The sequence below is a fragment of the Corvus hawaiiensis genome, chromosome 14 (assembly GCF_020740725.1).
Source record: "Corvus hawaiiensis isolate bCorHaw1 chromosome 14, bCorHaw1.pri.cur, whole genome shotgun sequence".
Taxonomy (NCBI): Eukaryota; Metazoa; Chordata; class Aves; order Passeriformes; family Corvidae; genus Corvus; species Corvus hawaiiensis.
Window position 1 is genome coordinate 1,813,691 of NC_063226.1, and position 19,685 is coordinate 1,833,375.

At 38.1% G+C, this 19,685-nt stretch overlaps 1 protein-coding gene across 4 annotated transcripts in view; it reads right to left on the reverse strand.

Annotated features, from left to right (window-relative positions):
- Positions 1 to 19,685, reverse strand: part of DIAPH2 (diaphanous related formin 2) — a 184,345-nt gene that overhangs the window by 74,876 nt on the left and 89,784 nt on the right. For all 4 annotated transcript variants that reach the window (XM_048318375.1, XM_048318376.1, XM_048318373.1 and 1 more), the window contains one exon: positions 17,649 to 17,773. In XM_048318375.1, coding sequence (XP_048174332.1) covers positions 17,649 to 17,773 — 125 coding nt within the window. The remainder of the gene's footprint in view (positions 1 to 17,648; positions 17,774 to 19,685) is intronic.

Here is a 19,685-nt window from a genome sequence, read left to right on the forward strand (position 1 = left end):
TAGTTTGCTGTGAGAATCTGTGATCTCTCACTGCTCAGGTGATGTCCTGTCCCCCACCTCACATCTATGTATTTTATATGCAGAACGTGCATACTATCAGTGACAAAATCATACAGTATGACAGCTAATTTTCTTTGCCTTTTATTAGGAAATTCTTCTCCGTGGGTTCCTCCCTGCCCAGCCACACCGCTCGTGCCTCAGGCTGCCTGTATTAGGTTCACTTTTTTGAGGCACACTCTCAACTCTGTAATTTCACAGAACTTACAAAAATGAAATATCCACCCACCTGTCCCAGCAAACCGACAAACAGCTTTGAAAAATTATTAGTGAGAAAAACACCACGGCACAACAAAAGTCTTTTTTTTTTTCTTTCCTTAGGAAGTGTGGAAGCCTAAAAATGAGACTGAGATTGACTTTCATCCCAGCAGCCATCATTAAAAGTTTCACATAATGCTTTTAAATAGAAAAATGTGGTGCTTTTTTTCCCTACAAAAAAAAAAAAAAGGAATTTTTGAACAATTATTTTGCAAATAGGGGAAGGGTGCAAGCTAGTAAGGGAAATATTAGTTTGCCTCAAAGCAAGTACATTTCACTCTGCTTTTTTCTTCTGTGGGGTTGCTTAGCACCACAAAGTCACAAATCACTGGGAAAAACACAGCTGCTACAGGATTAAACCAGTTCTGCTGATAGTGAATTGAAGCTGATGAAAGTGCTTGCTGCACATATCAAACCCCAAGAATAAAAGACACGAGTTACTCCCTGCACCGCAGCAGCGCTGCAGCCCGGCTCCCCGCGGCTCTTCCCTGTAACAGCTCCCATCCACGCGGGCTCTGATTGTCAACACAGCAGAGCTCCAGCCTTCCCCAGACCTTCCCCCCTCGCTGGAGAGCTGCCTGCTATCACATTTCTAATTACACAGCACTTCTGAGATCCCAGGCTCTCTGCAAAGCAACAAGCAGCCTGCAAACTGAACAGGGGACAGAGACGCACAGAGAAATCAGGGAAAAAAATCCATTTCTTTTTGACATTAGACTAAACCCAAAAGTGATGCTCCAGGAAACAGTCAGCAAATTGCAGAATAAAGCATGGAAATGCAGGTGGATGTTCTATTGATAATGTTTCTGTAGCATCCGGATGCTGCTGAGTACCTAAAAAGCTGCCACTGCACAAGCTACAAGCAAGCACACAAAGCTGAAAAAAATACCTTCCACTGGAAAGAGACCTAATATTCCACCTGGATTTTCCCATTTTAACTAATGGGAGACTACATAAATAATCATTTAAAACTTGGTTCCTAAAAGCATGATTGAAAACTTTATTAATACAAATTTTTCCAAGCAATCCTCTCTTCCTGCCTAAAGCCTCAGTGGCGTAAGAGCAAAGCTGGCAGCTCATAATGTTCATTTAGGGACAGAAACCAACACAGTGATGGATATTAATACCTAAAATCAAGATTTTGAAAGAGTAATACCTGCCTGTGTAGTGCCACAGCAGTGGAAATATCTCATTCTCAGTTTACTGAAAACAAGTTTAAGCTGCTTGATCAGAATTTCAAGCTTGGACTGTTGAGTCGCTCATCTCAACAAGATAAACCTGGTACAGTTCAGTCTTCAGTGACATTTAACTGCACCAAAGGAAATGAAAGTTTAATGGCAAGAATACATTAAATAGGTAATAATGGCACATTACTGAATTATTGAGCACAGTCTAAAAATTTCAGAAAAACATGAATTGCCTTAGAGTCAGCAGACTGCTGTCGTGAGCAACTCACCAAAAACACTAAAAAGAAATACAAATATATATAAATGCACAAATTGATTTTGTGGATCCTTTGAAAACAATCTTACATAATATAATACAAAACCAAAAATGACCAAAAAGTCTGAAAAAAAGAAAAATACCTTGACAATTCCAGATTTGCAGCCAATTCTTGGAGACAAAGCTCCCAGTTCTCCACTCACGTTGCACATTCACATAAGCAATAACAACAGTAAGCACTAAAAAACCCCAATACTGCTACTGAAAGTAGAAGATATTTTAAAGCACCACTCTAGAAATACACACTGATTTCAACATTATTATTTTTTATCTATTAAGTACCAAACCACAAATCAGAAATATCTTTAACACATGGCCTGCAAGACAAGGGGATGCCAGCAGGACGGATGAATGGGATGAGAGCAAGGAGAGAATTGAGTATTTCAACTATGCTTCATTTTGAAGAAGACAAGTCAGAGCTGTAAAGACAATAGTTCCCAGGCACAGACCATGCAATATGAACAAAGTTACTGTCACACTCCAACTGCTTCACCCAACCTTCCTTCTTATAAAGTATTAGTAGCTTAAAACATCCTCTTGAAATGCACTAATTCAGTTAACAGAGCAATTCCAGGGGAGCAGAGCCAGATATGTCTAAACTGTTTCAGGAAAAAACCAGTGAGGAATCAAAGGTATCTCGACTCTGTGTAATAGCAATATTTAATTCCAGCAGTTTTCCTGAACAGAGATTGAAGCTTTACTGCGTGCTCATTTAAAAACTCTAAACATGGTTTCTTTCTCACCTTTCTACACCAAACCAAAAATGACAGATTTTTTTCACTAACAAGTCTAAAGGTGCTTGTTCAATTAGTAGAAAGTACTTTATTCAGAAGCTGGTTTTTTCCACATAACCATATTTCTTAGTTTCTTTCATAACCTTAAGAGAATTCTATGCCAATACTTCACTGCAAAAGCTATCAGACACCCCGTGCAAAGCCTAAAATAATGTAAGCAATCAATGGATGTAAACCTTAATATGCTGCTGTGCTACCACTTTATGTCAGAGATAAAAAAATCACTAATTATAGGAGAAATTATTTCTTTAAGTCCGTATGAGGACCCCTACCTTTACCCTTCCATGTTTTCTACTGTTTTTCTCCATTTTCATAGATGAAAAACGGGATCAGAGAAATCAAGGTTGAAGACCTCAGTTCAGCTGGGGGTTAAGTCATCACTTCTACTGTAATATCTGCTGTGGATTTCACGTGAGTGTCTCAGTAACTTGAATAAAAGTTAATAAAGCCACAGCTGTCAGCATGTGCAGGGCAAATGAGAGGCAGCACCGGCAGCTGGGCACCCATCAGCAGTGCACGAGCCACAGCAGGAGCCACGCTGGTCACTTCGCCACGGTTCCAGGAACCCACTGCAGCACCTCCAGCAGCTCAGGAGCCCCTCTCCAGGGCCACAGGCACTACACAGAAATGGAATTGAAGGGATGTTCACCACAGATCTGAAACAGCACAACAAAACCAGGCCACCCAGCTGATGCCTTTGGTAGCTCCAGCAGATGGAAGAAACCCAGAGGGGAGAGCTGCCAGAAAGTTCTGAGCACTCTGCAGGGAGGGACTGCAGGTTCTGTGTGCCACGGCCCTGCAGCTGCTGCTCACAGGAGAACGGGGAGCAGCATTCCAGGGGAACTCCATTTTCATGGAATGCTCAGTTCCCCAAAGTTTGTGTTGACACAAAAGAACTCATTTCCAAAATAGGCACCCGGGATCATGCTCTAGGTGGGTTCACTCCTGGTGGAGAGCAAAAGCACGAGAACAAAAGGAAACCAAGGCCCTCTGGGACTGCAGGGGGAAGTTGTTCTCATTTATAAACCTACTCAACCTAAAGGGAAGGAATCAGTGGATTTAGCATAATCTGTGCATTAGCACTGTAACAAGGAGGTAAAAGATAATCAGCCTGGAATTTTTTACAAGTCTGGAAAGCAAAGGCACCTAAACTTTATTTATTTAAATATCTGATCTACTTATTTTCCAGTTAACTTCAGTTTTACTGAATGTCTCGAGGTTTCTTATTCTGCTGTGTACACTGAAGCTAATATTGATTACAAACCCTTCTCAAAGATAGCACAGCATCACTAGGAAAACAGAAACACAGCTTATCATCACTCTCCACATGATTTCCTTTACATTTGCTTTTTAGGTACACTTCTAACTGATTCTACCGGTTTTATGACTCACTAGTTTAAAAAAACCCAACCAAAACCCAACAATTACTTATAACTTACAATAGGAAAACTGGTAATTAATTTACTATTCCCAATATAAATAAGTTCTTCTCTTAATGCATTTTTCAAAAATACAGAGTAAAAATATAGATATAGTAGAGAAGGCACACTTATCTACACTAATATAAAAGAAATATACTTCAACAAGGACTCAAATACTTTTTGAATGATTTTTAATGACAATTGCCACCAAGTGTATAAATTTACTACAAGTATTTCAACCACACCAACTGCATTCCTGCACTTTAAAACTCTTGCAAATCGTTGCAGAGCAGGATTCTGGCCTGAGGAACCATCCCTTTTAACCAGTTAGAAGAGAAAGTTTGATTCAATAGTGTCATCTTTAATGAAGGATGCACAAGAGCTCTTAGTTTCTCATCTCCCAGCTCATTCATAATACAGCATTCTTCAAATTGAACTGTGGAAATACAAACAGAACTTACTAACTGAAGACAGAAATTCAGCTTTAATAGCAGTAAGTCATTTACACTGATGGCTCTATTTTCACCTGCTATCAGGATGTAAACACATGCTAACAATTTTATCACTCACACTACATCCATAATGCATCTCTGTGACTGCACAGCAGCCAAAACTTCTGGAGCATACACAGATAATTATGAATCACAATTATATCCCTAATCTTTTCTTCCTGTTGGACACCTTTGCAAAAACAAAACAAAAAAAACCCAACAACAACAAAAAAAATAAATTGCAGAAATCTTCATTGCAATGCACTTCACTCTACCCAAATGAGAACCCAAAGAAACCAAGATCCATAGCAGGAGCCCCGCTCCATCTGTGTACACAAAATCATGTACTTCTGAAAAGCTTAAAGATTCCCTAATAAAATACCCATAAAAAGCTCAGTGTGAGAATTTCTTTCTCATTACAGAGCAAATTACCTCATCATTCAGCATTTGACAGAACAGCTCAGGAAAAAGCCCAAACAAACCAAAACAAAGAAGAACAGTGGATTCTGAGCTGTCTTGGAGCAAGGAGGGCTCTTCCTCTCCCTTTGTTCCATTAGTACCTGAAATCATCATTAACCATCAGAACGATGTAACACAACTGCACTCATTGTAAAAAGACAGGATTCCAGTGGGTTTTGTGTTCATGGAAATGAAGCACAGAAAGATCACCCACCATCCAAGAACCACCCTGGCTGTGACCTGCTCCCTGTCCCAAAATCTCAGAATCCCACTTAAGTTCATGTTATTTAAGATGAAGCTTTCTGACCTGTCCCTTAATGGCTGTAAAACTTTCATCTTGTAAACACTAAAAAATCTGTCAGTGTTTACTTACTCCCAGCTCTAAGCAAGCACATCAATTCCTAACTTTGCAGCATTCAAACTTCTCAATAATGAAAAGACAATTTCCATTGATTCCACCACATTGCTGTGCACAGGAGGAAGCTTTTGTCAACATCATTTCAATATTACTTTTTTATTTATGCTTCTGTTAATGAGCACACAAAGATCACTGCTCATTTCTCTGAAAGTTCCAGAGGAAGTCTCTGGGTAAAACCTGATAAATAAGGGCTACTTTATAAAATATTCAGTCCAAGGAACAAACTCCACAGGCTGATTCTCAAACTGTTTTATACTGGGAAAGTTGGCTCAAAGATTGGGGGTGGCAATTTAGGAATTTCCTGTGGTAGCCAAAAGAAGAAAACTTGAAAAGTAAATAAGAGCACTTGGCTCTCCAAAGAGAACACAAAAGGCAAAATTTCTAAAGCTGCAGGCTAGAGAAGGAAAGATCTCAAAAAATAAAAGCCAAAAAACCCCACTCCAAAATTAGAGCTAGGTATTAACCTAAATTAACCTGAACCACTTCTAGGTTTTATTATTCAAAGAAAAAGAAAGTTGATGACTTCAGAAGGTTTTTTTCCATAATTATGACAGGGAAATATCTCCCAAATTCCATACTCCCATTTTTAGGAGAGGACAGAAAGATCAAAAGAGTTTTTAAAAGCACTAAAACCCTGAAAGCAACCCCAACTTTTCATCCTGGAGAAAGCAACACTTTATTTCCACTGATGAAGGCACCTGAACTTTGAAACTGCCTTCATATTGCCTGATGATAGAAACCATCTAGTTCTTAATTCCCATTTGTGGTATTTTGATTTTTAAATAATTTGAAACAGTATGAAGAGCAGTATTTGTAGCTTTTGGTCCAAACTCAAATCTCTTATTTTTTTGTAGTGGCAAACAATTAATCACTATTCCTGCATTAATTAGAAGGCAACACAGAAAATATGATAGTCAAGCACATATCAAACAGAAAATGTTGCCTGAGTAATGGATTTGTAGCATCCCTTCCCTGGAGAACAATTAGATAAAAATCTCTTCAGATGAATAAAAACAAGAAAGAAAACAACAAAAATGCAGCTTGTACAAACAAAATGCTGCTGTAAAATTTGTTTTGCATATTATATTCAAATTAGTGGTGACTGTTTCAAATACCACAACGTGTTGACACGTTCTAGCAACAATAAAAAAGTGTTAATAGGTACTTCAGCAGAAGCCTGGCAAGGTGGCCACTCCTAGAAATATTATATGAGCTTTGGATCACACAATCAGATGCCTTAAACAATAATTACAGCTCTGTGTGCCCTAAATCTTTCACAGGAACTGCAGCCACGTTCCCTCTCTCTTTGATCAGGCAGCTTTTGCTCACCTCTGCCGGGTTTAATGAAGGGAGGGGATGTGTGAGCTGTCAGTTGCACCCGGTTTGCACAAGCTTCAATCAGGAGATCTGATGGCTCCTTCATCGAGAGAAAGTTTCTGGTAAAGGCTGGGGATGGAAAAGAGACATGGCTCCCTGTATTTCTAGGTTTCCTTTAGTGCTGCAATGTCTCAAGTCCTCAATTTGCTTTGGGAAATGTGACAAACTGCTGATTGGATAATGTTTCAAGAGCTCAGATGTTCCAAATCAAGGAGGAAAAGGAATTTTATGTCACCTGAGGAAAAAACCCAACATAGAATAACTTTATTCAAATTTGAGAGATTTGCTTAGTGCAAACAACTGCTCTAATGAAGTGTTCACAAACCCAAGCAGAGGAGAAAATGAAAGTGAAAAACTGCACTAAAATGAGTTTATTTTGCACCTAAGTAACATTTTGAATACCAGGTGCCTACATAAAACCACACATCATATATGGTTTGAGTGAAGTGGTGTAGGTCCTTCCACTCCTCTTTTCTCTCCAGAAATGGTTCCATGTTTTTGGGATTAATAACTTATTGGGCAGTTATTTGCTAGAAGTTCACCACTGCCTGCACACAAACAGCCTTGTCCCCAGTGACTGGGATTAAACCAAGGAAAAGTCAGGAAAGTGAAGTCACCCCTCAAAATTCCATCTCAGACAACAGACACTTGAGAATATTCCTTAAACAACTGTTCTGGCCAGAGGGAAAAGCCGAGAGCAGAACCACAGGGCAATCAGCATCTGAAATTGAGGTTTCCTTTACTCACAGGCACCTCTTGTTGCTCAGTGACATCCTTCCCCTCCAAAACACTTGAGCTTTAAAAACAAATTTTCTATTTGAAGTGTGGAGAAGTGTGGAGGGCAAAAAGCAGCTCCATCAACAACAACATTTTGCTAAAGGAGTTCCTCAGGACAGTTTGATTTTGGTATCTAAAGCTGCAGCTCCAGGGATTTATAGAGAGCACTCTCCCTTCAATTTCTGATTTTAAAATAAGCATACAATAATTAAAGGATGGATTTCAAATAGATTATCACTCTAATAAAGCACAATCCTTTACAAAAATATCTTTCAGTAATCTGGACAACCTGATTTAATACAAACTTAAAGATGAAAGCCCAGTGTCCCTCAGGCAGTGATTCACAATCAAGGAGCCATTAAATTTCTGTCAGATGTACAGAAGTAGAGTTCTGTTCATAGAATTTTATTCTTTGGAATCTTGCACATGATTTTTTCTCTTATATAATTTTCATGTGCTGTGCAGACTGCTGTCAGAAAGTTCTCTCTCCCCAGCCAGCCAACACAAGCTCTTTTTATTCTCTCCTCCTTCCCTGTCCCCAGTCCTCTCTCCATCTTCCTCAGGCTCTGCAGCACAATTTTAGGTGCTGTCCTCAAGGTGCAGAACACAACAGAGCTCCCTCCTGTGGCACAGCCACATCATCTTAGGGATTAAACCAAAAATCCAACACAGATCTCCAATCAAACGTCTGCAATTAAACATACATAGTTCATGCTATAAAATCTACAGAATATATGTTTTTACAAATAAGAGTTAGAAAAATAAGCAACTGGAGGTTCTTGATTGTCACCTGTTGCCATCATTGTGCCTCCCCATCTGACATTTACCAATTTCTTCCTCTATTCACACTACAATGGAATGTACAGATTATTTGTACACTTCTGTTCACAGAATTCTTACTATAACCCAGTATGAAAGAATCAATATCATCTTATGTCTCCTCATATCAGGCCTTTCCTTCGTAAAAAGGAATGAAAATCTGAAGGTAGAAATGAACTGTCAAAGAAAATTGATACTGTGCTTTGCATAACACAATTTTCCTTTATAATGTTCCAAAGTTCTTGTATTTTAAACTATTAACTTTATGAAAACTCTGCCTTAGTCCAGGCCAGTGAAAATACAAAGGATCATTTTCCAAAGGGATTTGTCACTTTTTTTTTTACTGACATCAAATAGCTGTGAAAGAAATGAACATTATGCAATAAAACATGACACATTATTAGGTGCTTTTCAAATTCAATCCAAGTAAAGATTATACCTATATAATCCTATAGTTATCACCTGGAACACAGCAAGCATTTTCACTTTGCTTTAAGATGGATCAAAGAGGAAAAAAAAATAAAGAAATATTATGTGATAGGGAGTGGAAAGCTCTTTAAAAAGCACTGTTGAGTATGGCAAGGAGAGAGATTTAATTCTTTCTGCACACATCTGAATGAGGGGGAAACAAGAAGAGAAAACCCCCTTAAAGGGCAACATTAAGGTAACAAAAAAAGAGTCCCAGCTGACCCTGAAAACCCAGATGAACTGGGGAAATTCACCATCTGGGAAAGTTTAAAAAAAGCTTTTATTAGACATGACTGAGGGCATATAAGCACAAAATTTTAAGTTAGTCCATGGATTCAGTATTTCTATTAAAAAACAGGATTTTTCATGAAGATGAATTACTAGCATTTTTCTTTCCTTTTTTTTTTTTTGTCTCTATATACTTCTTCTTTTACTTTTCCTCCCCCCAGGCCTGCTCATTTCTGTGAGATCCCATCACCCTGCCAGCCTTACTTTCAACTCTGTCCAACAATTGGCAGACTGGCCTGACTTCTTTGGTGAATGGCATCTATACAAACATAAAAGCCATGAAATCAACACACAATGCCACCTCTACACACCAAAATAAAGAACACACCCTTAGCAAATATTCAAATTAATTAATTTTACTTTATGAGAACGTACTGTTTATACTGCATTTCCTACTGTGCTTGCCTTCTGGATTTTTACCTCATAAAGAGCAGGCAGTGCACGATTTATCTTGCCATAAACCACATCCTCCCAGATGCACAGTCCATTACTGGTTTTCTCCATTATAGTATCCCACACCTCTCCAAAGTTTTTCTCACACTGTCAGGTCTTGATTCCTGATCCACAACCCTTCAGTATTTCTCTTTGTATGTGCATTATTTACTGATTCTTTTGTCTGGTAATTTAGCTGATAGACTAAGTTTTGTCACAGACTCTCTCTGAAGCAGGTAGATTAAAAATGGATTTCCCACCAGCCCCTGAAGGACCTGAATGATCCCTTATCCTACTGAACATATTGTTACCTCTCATCATGCTGTGTTCGTACCCTTAAGGCAGCCTGTAGTCTGAGGCTCATCTTGTCTCAAAGCAAATCAGCAATTTTCACATTACTGGTCAAGCACTGAAACACTGATTTACTAATGTCTCTCTGTTGGCTTATATCATGTTTTGTTCATAAAAGAATGGAGTATCTCATGATCAATTATGCAGGCCTGGGTAGAATTCCTTTCCCAACAATGGATATAAAGATATTAAAGCACATAGATAAAATAATGGGAATAAAGCCAGGTACAAAGCAAAAGCCCAGCAAAGTACTGTAAAAAAACTCACATTAGGATAAAAATAAACATCTGAAATCTTGCCAGATGAGACCTGACCAATTTAAAGTTTTTCAAATTCCATTTCACTAAGCAACACGCAGGCTCCATCAAACGAAATAGTTCACATGAAATATCTAAACAGCACGTCTGGTACTTGATGATCTGCAATAAAAACAGACTAACAATTCTTTTGATGCTTAGTGCACCACAGAGGAAAATACAGAATTTCAGTATACCTTAAGGAAAATTTCTTACTTGGTGTGATTAAAAAACCACACACACAAAGAATCACCCACATTCATCCCAGAAAGCTTCACCATGGCTCATTAAAGCTGAGAGAGAGAGAGGCAGTAAAACAAAGGAGGTGCTTTAGGTTTGGAAATGATTGTGTGGTGCTCTGGTCCAAGATAAACCTGCCACTCCACACACCCTGCAAGAAACCCTTGTAATCCCACGCTGACTTTGAAACCTTACAGACTGAACAGCAGACAGAATGACAGTCCCTTCCACCACTACCTCTCATGTATCTCTCAGTATTTCCTCAGAATAAACAAAGCAGGGGGCAGAAAAACGAAGGCTATGACTGCTCAAACCTTCATTCCTCAGCCATCTCCTACAAAGAAGTGTTCATGCTATCCTGTCTCTCAGCAGGGAAACTGGACCTGGCCAAGCAGAAGGAGATTAAAGTTGTTTTTCCACAAGGTTAAACTCATCTTTAATTGGGAAGTATCTAATTCTACAAGGGTTACAGCTTAGTAACCATGCATGCTCAAAGCACCAGAGTAGATGAAGGGAAAGCATTTCCCTTTAAATGGCCCAGTGTAAAAATCTGCACTGCAATTCTGCAATTAGGTTTGTAATGGGATCATGACAAATTGATTGATCTTTCCCCCCTCCCCAGTTTAGAAAGATGATTATTTGGGACAATAATTAGCAACAGTGCCATTTACTGTATTACATCACAAACCAAACACAACTGGTTTCAGTCAGGACCAGAAAAGGAGAGTCATTCTATTAGGACAGCAAAATGATTTGCCTTTTTTCAGTGATATATTTTTATAAGTTAACTTTGTCCAAAGATTCACAGCATTCACCTGCTGCACATCCCAGCAAACACAAGGGGGTAATGAGCTGCAGCTCTGGAATATTTATCTGCAGCAGAATCAGCACATTTAACCTCACCTTAATTCAATTATGGGTGTTGACCTTCATGACAAACATCCACTCACACCAAACGTGACACCGGCCATGCAAATACTTCAAAGCCATTTTAGTGGGGGGGATTATTGTATTTTTTTTTATTCCAGGGTGAAGAATTAGGTAAGTGAAGGGGCTAGTCAATGCCACAGGGCCACAGAGGACATTTCTCAGTGGAAATCAAATTGAATGGCAACAGTTCTATCATGACTGTCAGTAAACAACAGGCTTGCCAAATAAATAAATAAATAAAATTTCAGCTTCTGGGGTTGTTTGCATGAGTGTTGTTGAGGACTGAGATTTCAGAATGTGTTGCTGATGTTGTGCCCTCTAACTGCAAAAGGTCCTGGCCATATTTCTGACCTGCTGAATATTTTATTTTTAAACTGGTACTTCTAAAAAGGCAGCTCTGCACACAGGATCATTTATGTGCTGGGGAGACACACTCTCTAAAGACTAAGTAAACAACTTAAGTACATTTGAGCTCAACAGCATCAAATACTGGTGTTTTTTTCCCCTATAGCTTAATAATGTCAATTGAATATACGTAACTAAATATAGCCCAAATTGCTTGTAATCTCATTTTTAACTTGTCTGGGTCAGTTCTTCAATAGGATTCAAACTGCTGAGATGCCACGAGCTTAAACAATTAGCAATGCAAAAATGGAGAAGGAAAACTCTGTTCATTCACCAATGCCCTGAATTTTCTAAAAAAGCCTCTAGTTTGGAAAAGAAAAGCAGATTATTTGTACAAACTAATTCTTCCTATCTTCTATCGCCGTGCTTTCAGCAGGGGGATTTTCTGCCAGTGCTGATGAAATCCTGCAGCCCCTCAGATGTACTTCTCAGAATTACAAGCACGAGCAGTTTAATCAAGTGTGTCTTGGTTGCTGTGGCAGCCCCATTTAAATATCAGGCAAGTGTTCAGAGATAAAAGGTTTTTAAATGTAACCTCTCAGAAAATGATACACTGTCAATTTCCTTTTCAAAAGTGCATTTTAGGGATTTTTTTCTTGCATTTGGGGCAATACAAAATAATGCAAATCTGGGGCATGCAGACTCGGGGGCTGTCAAACAGCCAAGCAAATCACTGGAATCTCAAATCTAATACCCAAATCACAAATTTAGCTGTCTTAGAGCTACAAAAACTTAGAACAGAGCGTCCTAGACACAAAATGTGAAGTACACCACCCATGTGATACTTTTTTCTTTGCTCACATTAATCAATTTGCATAAGACCCTACAGAACAGTAGTACAAGGTGGCTATTCTTAAGAACATTTTAATAACTCATTACCAATCACTTCAAATTGACATAAGTCTGTAGCAGGGCAAAAAAAAAAAGGTATTCCTGGCACTTAAATGCATGCTCTGCTTCAAAAAGTTCCTTGAGACATGAACAATTTATATACTAAAATTAACTGTAAGGCAGAAGCCGTACAGCATTACAGGGCTTACTTAGGAGAAGTATTTTATATGGATAAATAACCATAATTCTCCTTTAGTCAAGAGTTGCACTTGCAAATTAAGCTGTTTCCAAATGTCATTTTTGTAGCTAGCAAGAAAGAAAATTTTATATATATATATATTTTGCAAGAAAAGGCAGGTATATCAACCTCTTCGAAGGTTTATACGTGACCTGGAATTGGAAAAATCATTGAATGGTTCTCTCTTCCAGTTCCCAAAGCACTGAGAAATGCCTCTACCTTTAAACCACATTTAAATACATTCAGGCAGAAGATAGTTACTTCAAAGGCAGGGACATACACAAAGGCCCCAGAAATGTTTCCCCATGGGGTTATTTATGAGAATCTCCTGTTCATGAGCAACTTCAGATATTAATGTACATTTTCCTACAGAAATTAAGGCACTAGTACATTTCAAGTTCCAAAAAAACCCCAGGCTTTCCTAAAAACGACATCTCCAAACACTTGAAGGGAATTATTCCTCCCTGAGAAGCCAGGAGGAAATCCCAAGTGCTGAGAGATGCCAGGAGCATTCCTGCCATTGCCATTGTCTCAGCACTCTGGGGCAGGTGGAATTGCTGTCCTGCTGCTCAGTCACAGCCAGGGGCACAGATCCCAGCCCTTTCCAGATGCCCAGATCCTGCTCTGGGAACATTTGCACCTTCCCAAGGAGCTGCTCTAAGAGACTCTGCAGTGCAGCTCCTGCAAGAGAATTATCAGTTGATATTTAATGCACATTAAATACTGAACATTCCCACTGCATAAAAGTCCCCCCCCCCATAAAGCAGCCTTGTTCCCAGACCATTTCTGTACAAGTGACGTCCATCAAGGGAGGAAATAAACCCCTCGTATTCAGTTGTGAAGCTGTAATGGTTATTAGATAGAACTAGGAGCATAAATGCACATCAAGTGAGGATACATGCCTTTCAGGAAGGCAGCTTTTTATTCCATAAAAAGGATTCTGTTCTAATGAATGGTGTTCCTTACTGGAAATTAAAATTAGTTCACAAATTGCTGCTGTTCCATTTAATGATAAGATGAATGCACAGTGCTTTGAATTTTTTTATCTGCAGTAATTTTTGCTCTTTCATTCATCGTTCTCTTAATTTTGCAATTCTTTAAAAATAAGCTTTTAATTCTTCACATGTATGCAATCAGTTAGAAAACCCACGTGGCAGCATTTAGTGCTCTGGTAGGCAAAAGATTTTAACAAGTTTAGGCACATTAATGTCTCTTATTAGGGTGAACGACACAGCTGAAAAGAGAAAAGCCACACAAGGTCTCTGTTTAAGGATACACCAGGACATGAAGGACCCTTTGTAGAAATAAATTCATGTCAGATTTTTCATAAAATATACACAGCCAAAGTCATTCTTCTCCAGGCAGTAGGATAAGGAAAAGGATTAAACCAGGGACCAAATATGCTCCCTCACTCACCGCCTCCTCCTTGGAACAACGTTCAAAGCTCCTGTTTATTTTCTAGAGGAATAAATACTTTCTAGAGGAATAAACTTTTGTCATAGAATGCGTGTGAGATGTTGGAAGGGGGAAAGAAGTGGTATTTATTATTCATGTATTTATAGTTCTAAATCAATATTGATGTTAACTCTGCCCAACTTTTCATTCGTTCCCTCTGAAATTGCTTTTCATTCTGTTGTTTTTAATCTTTGTTAATAACATTTACATTTGAACTCCATTAATCTCAGTATCTTTCTCAAGTCCCAACTAGACACTCATGTTTCAACATCACTGAAATCAGTGTATACACCTACAGCAAGTAAATATAAAATTCAGAGCTCTGCACCTTAGAAAAGATCTTCAATTAGAGGCACAAACTGAAGTAAAACCCCGAGCAAAAGCCAGACTTGGCATAGTCTGTAATTGCTTTTCTAAACTGTTGAATCAGACTCCCCAGTGCTTCATGCAGCAGGGCTAGTTATAAAAGAAACCTCTCCCATTTAAAGCTGAATTATTTACAAATTCATCTTCAAGTAAAATACAATGCCAGCCACAGATCAGATCATAAAGTTGTTTCAGAAATCACACAAGTTGTTTATAATATAGCAAGAAATAGCTAAATTTATATATATAATTAATATAGCAAGAAACTCACAGAAGGAATATTTTATTCCCATTATTTTCTTCAGCCACACTACACTGAGATGAATAACTGTATGTGCTAAATAAAAAACTGATTAAGTGAAGTAAAAAATTATCTTGCTTAGAAACTGACCAAGAAAAGATCCAAAATGAAAACATAGGTAGAATTTCTATTCATCTTTTTGTCACAGTACCAAAAGCTTGTTTGTTAAAAAAAAAGTTGGGAAAAAACTAGAATTACTTAAATTCTTTCACAGAATTTGCTTCTATATCATGAATATTAATTTCACTATTATGAATTAGTATTATGGATGGTATTTTTCCTGTCAGTTAACTTGATTATTTGATACTTAATTATTAACTTATTGACTTAATTTACTTAATTTGATACTCCAAGCAGTATTACTCTCACACCCTCTCAAGAAAGTCTCATCCACAACTACTGGTAAACAGCTTTGTTTATGGCAGGAACAGGAAGGAGAAACTATGCCTTGAATATTATAATTCCTGCATGCTAAAACTCTACTGAGACACATCTCAAATTTTCTGACACACCCAGAGATGTTCAGCCTGAGATTCTGTAACTTTCTAATCTCTGTATGTGCCATCACCAACAAATCTTCAGGCAGCTGACAAAATCAAAGAAATACATACTGCAGACTAGGGTGTCACTTTTACACCCTCAAAAATTATTCTTCAATCTAATAAAAATATGGGAGTGTAGAAAATTTTAAAATGTTCAGTGATAAGCAGAAACAAACTTGATCACTTGATATAACAGGAGATGACTTTCTAAAGAAGAAACACACCCCTTATCAGGTCATCTATTAATTACACAAACATAAATCCTGAGGTAGAATCAGTTCATTTCTTACAGGCTTATCTCTTTTGTCAAGCCCTCAGAGTCCCAGGGATGATAAAAGCTGCCAGGCATGCACAGTTCTGGGGGCTGTTTCAATTACAGGGGTTGGTAATCTACCTGGGAATCAACGTTCACGCACTGGAGCCAGGCTGCCCAGAACACTTGGAACAATTCATTTTCAAACATGACATAGGATCCTCCCGGTTTTGCCAATACTAAGAAGCATTAGTACATACTTTCTTTTACTCTTTTGCATTGTCAGACAAACTTTCTTCTCTAAGAAATTCAGGTGACAAGCTACAGAGAAAAATGTTAAATATTACCTACTTGGCTCTTTGTTCTTGCCAAATCATTTGGGTGATGCCAATCATTTCAGTAAGGAAATACATAGGTAGCAAAAGGACAATGCAACTGGAAAATAACTCCTATAAGCTGGAAGCAGAGCTGTCCAACTTAACAAGAAGCAGCAGTGGTAAAGGTGCATTTCAGAAACTGGTTTAAGTTATGAGCAGAGCGGGGCTGCTGTGACAATGCAGAGCCTGCACGGGGTGACAAGGCACAGGACAGTTACAAGGCAATTCTGGAAGTTTTTCTGACATGAATGCACCTGAGGGAAATAAGAAGCTTTGTTTAACAGCACAACTGATAAACGTGATTACCAGCAGCAAGTCTCTTACCCTTGCATGTAAGACAAGGTGAAAGGGAAGATGTAAGGAATAAGAAACAATTTTCCACTTAGTTAGGAGTTGTCTCCCTTAAGCTCCTTTCCTGCAGTCTTGGCAGGAACTTAAAATAAATCCATACAGAGAAGATATTAAATATCTTCTGCGAAATTCTGTCACTGACTCCATTCAGATGGTAAATCCTGCAAAAAACTGACTTTCCACAGACACAGCAGTGGGGAGAAGCTCTTCATTACATCCACCCACCGAACGTGATGAGCAGCTGTGAACAGCTCTGAACATCAATCCCCTCCTTTTTCTTTCCTCTGAAAAACCCCAAACCCCACAATTTCTGTCATGACTTCTGTTGCAGCAACAAAGGAAAGATATCACAGGAACTATTTGAGCTTCTATAATGCACAAAATGCCTTGGACTTGCCATGCACTGCACTCCAAATGCTCCCATATCCACACAGGCGTGGGATTTGTGCACAATAAAAAACTGGGGGTTTCTTTTTTTAAAAAAAATGCCTTTTTCTTAGTCTTTGCTGCAATTTTGTGAACTTCTTGTATCTACAGTGTGCTTTTTACTCAAACTTGTGAACAAAATGAAAGCTGGATATACAGAAACAAGCTAGACAGATACCATATTATAGTCTCCCACAGATTTTACTTGGTAGTGCTTAAAGGATCCACAGTCTCTATTCTCTACAGAAATTAAAGGACAGAACACTTTCGTGTGAAAAGAAATGTAAATATTTCTCTAAAATGATGGTAAAAAATAACCAAAAACCATTAACAAAATTAATACTCTGCCCTTCAAAAAACACCACATCTAGAACTAAATAATAAATATATCAACTTTGCCACTGGTATGTTTCTAAATTTGATTCAGTAATTCTTTCAGACAGAAAAAAAATCCCCATACTGAGTTCACTCAGTACAGGCTGCTCACTGTAACTACTTTCTTCAAAAGAACTTTCTGGTTGCCCCCTTGAAAATCTGATTATTGATGCTTTCAGCTCTCCTCCGTTCTGTTTGCTCACATTCACCATGTTCACCGATGCTCTTTTCTCTGCTCTAGAAGAAATGTGTGAAAGAAGAGACTTAAAACCGATTTTCAAGTGCTGTAAATACTTAAGCAGAGGATGAGACTGTTCAGATGATCAGGGAGGACGTGCAAAAAGGATATGCTCATCTTTTCTACAAACTTATCGTGCTCATCCTGGGTTTTAGGGAAATTCTCAATGTCCTTCTCCAGGCGCTGGATCTGCTGGTTCATTGAATCAAGGTTGCTCTTCAAAGTCTGGGCTGAAACTGAGGGGGGGGGGGAAAAAAAAAAAAAGTATAAAGCTTCCAGATTCCAGAAAGGGGAAAAAACAATGTCAGTATAAACAGTCTTAAAGAGAATGATTCCATTAAGTAGACTCACATTCTTCTGAATTACTGCTCATAAAAATCCCTCCCTTCATAAAAATAAAGTGAAAATATCTCCTGTAATATACCAGATCATCATATTTAACATCGAAATGTCACCACTTAATTCCACCATTAGTTCAAATTACTCCATTTCTATTTAAATTTATGGCAAAAATTCCAATATTTCTAATATTATTATTTCTAATATTCTTTTAAATCTAATTCAAAGATTAAAAACTAACTAGAGTTCAAAGATATTTCATCTTTTTCATGCATGTAGTTGGTTAAATGAATGATCATATTATTAACATTTCTGTTACAGGAATGATTTAAGTAACAGACATGGGGGAAAAAAAATTAAATATTTTTCTTCTACTGAAATTACACTGATTTCTGGGACCCAGAGCTGTGTAAATGACAAAGGTAGGTCTGAATAATAAAAGCTGCTGATAATCAAAAGGATGTAAAGGAGTCACAGTACAGCACACTCATTAAAAAAAGAGGGTACTGTAAAGAACTCCTGCTTGCTGTGTGACAAGCTATTCTAGTGAAAACCACTGTGATGCTAATTTGGATTAAACAACCCCTAATTGATACATCATGTGAGCAAAAAATGACAGCACCATTGTGACAGCGAGGCAATCCCACATCACAAAGAAATTCCAGACCTGGAAAGTGAGAGAGTCTCTGCAGAGAAATTCCTGGTCTAGCTGGAGAATTAAATCTGAACTGGTAATATTGACTTTTATGCCATAACCCATGAGGGTCCATTTGTCATTCTCACTTTTATCATAAGAACAATTGGACAAGCACCTCCTCTTCATTGAAAGCTGCCTTTTGGCACCCAAGCCTCTCTTCCATTCTGTGTCTCCTCTTGCACAGCTCACAAAGCAGTGCTTCCAAGGAAAAGCAGAGAATCCCAAGACCCCTTTCTCCCTAGTGCAGCCAAGAAAAGCAAATGACTCCATTTTTTAAGGGGTTTTTATTATCTTTTGATGGCAAGCAGTTTGCCCAGAAGTTCCACCAAGTACTTTCTAAAGAACCATTTATATTTCTGTTTTCTTGCTATTTAAAAAAAAATGGTGCCGTGACTACGTGAGATTCAAGAGTAGAAGGAAATTGAGTCACGGTGGCTTGAAAAACAGCATATAGGAAATAAAAATCTGGTAAATAAGGAAGCTGCTCCCAGAAGAAAATAAATTTTCTATTCTTTCTACGTAACGACTCACATCAGCCATAACACTGATTTCACGAGCGTGTTCAAATACATAAGGCACCAATAGAGCTGTCTTTATAGCAGCCATTGTCTTGATTTTATTTTCAATTTTATCCATTTTATACTGGGTACCAAAGGAACTACTAATCATGTAGCCCTAGAATTGCAGTGAAAGTTTTTAAAGCTTAATTCAGCTGGGGTAGGAATCTATACTGACCACAGAATCCTTGTAGCTTTTAAAATCACATTTGAGAGTTAACCTTGAAATCAACCACTAAAACACTCAGAATAACATTAATTATCAAAGCTTTTAGGTTCTGGTTGCCTTAGTTTAATCATTTGATATCATGATCAAAGCACACATTTCTGCTTGAACTGAAGAACCTGAATTACTGTAATGTTTTTATAGGCCATTGTGCAGTTGGATGGGGAGAAACAGCACTGAAGGAAAATGCTGGAACTGAAAAATAAATGAGGAGGATGCAAACGGTGGCTTTGTTCATAAAAAAAATAGCAGCTGGTACGTAAATAGGCAACGTAACACAAAGTTTAACTGTTTGCAGCCATTTGAAAATATTTAAATGCATGACCATG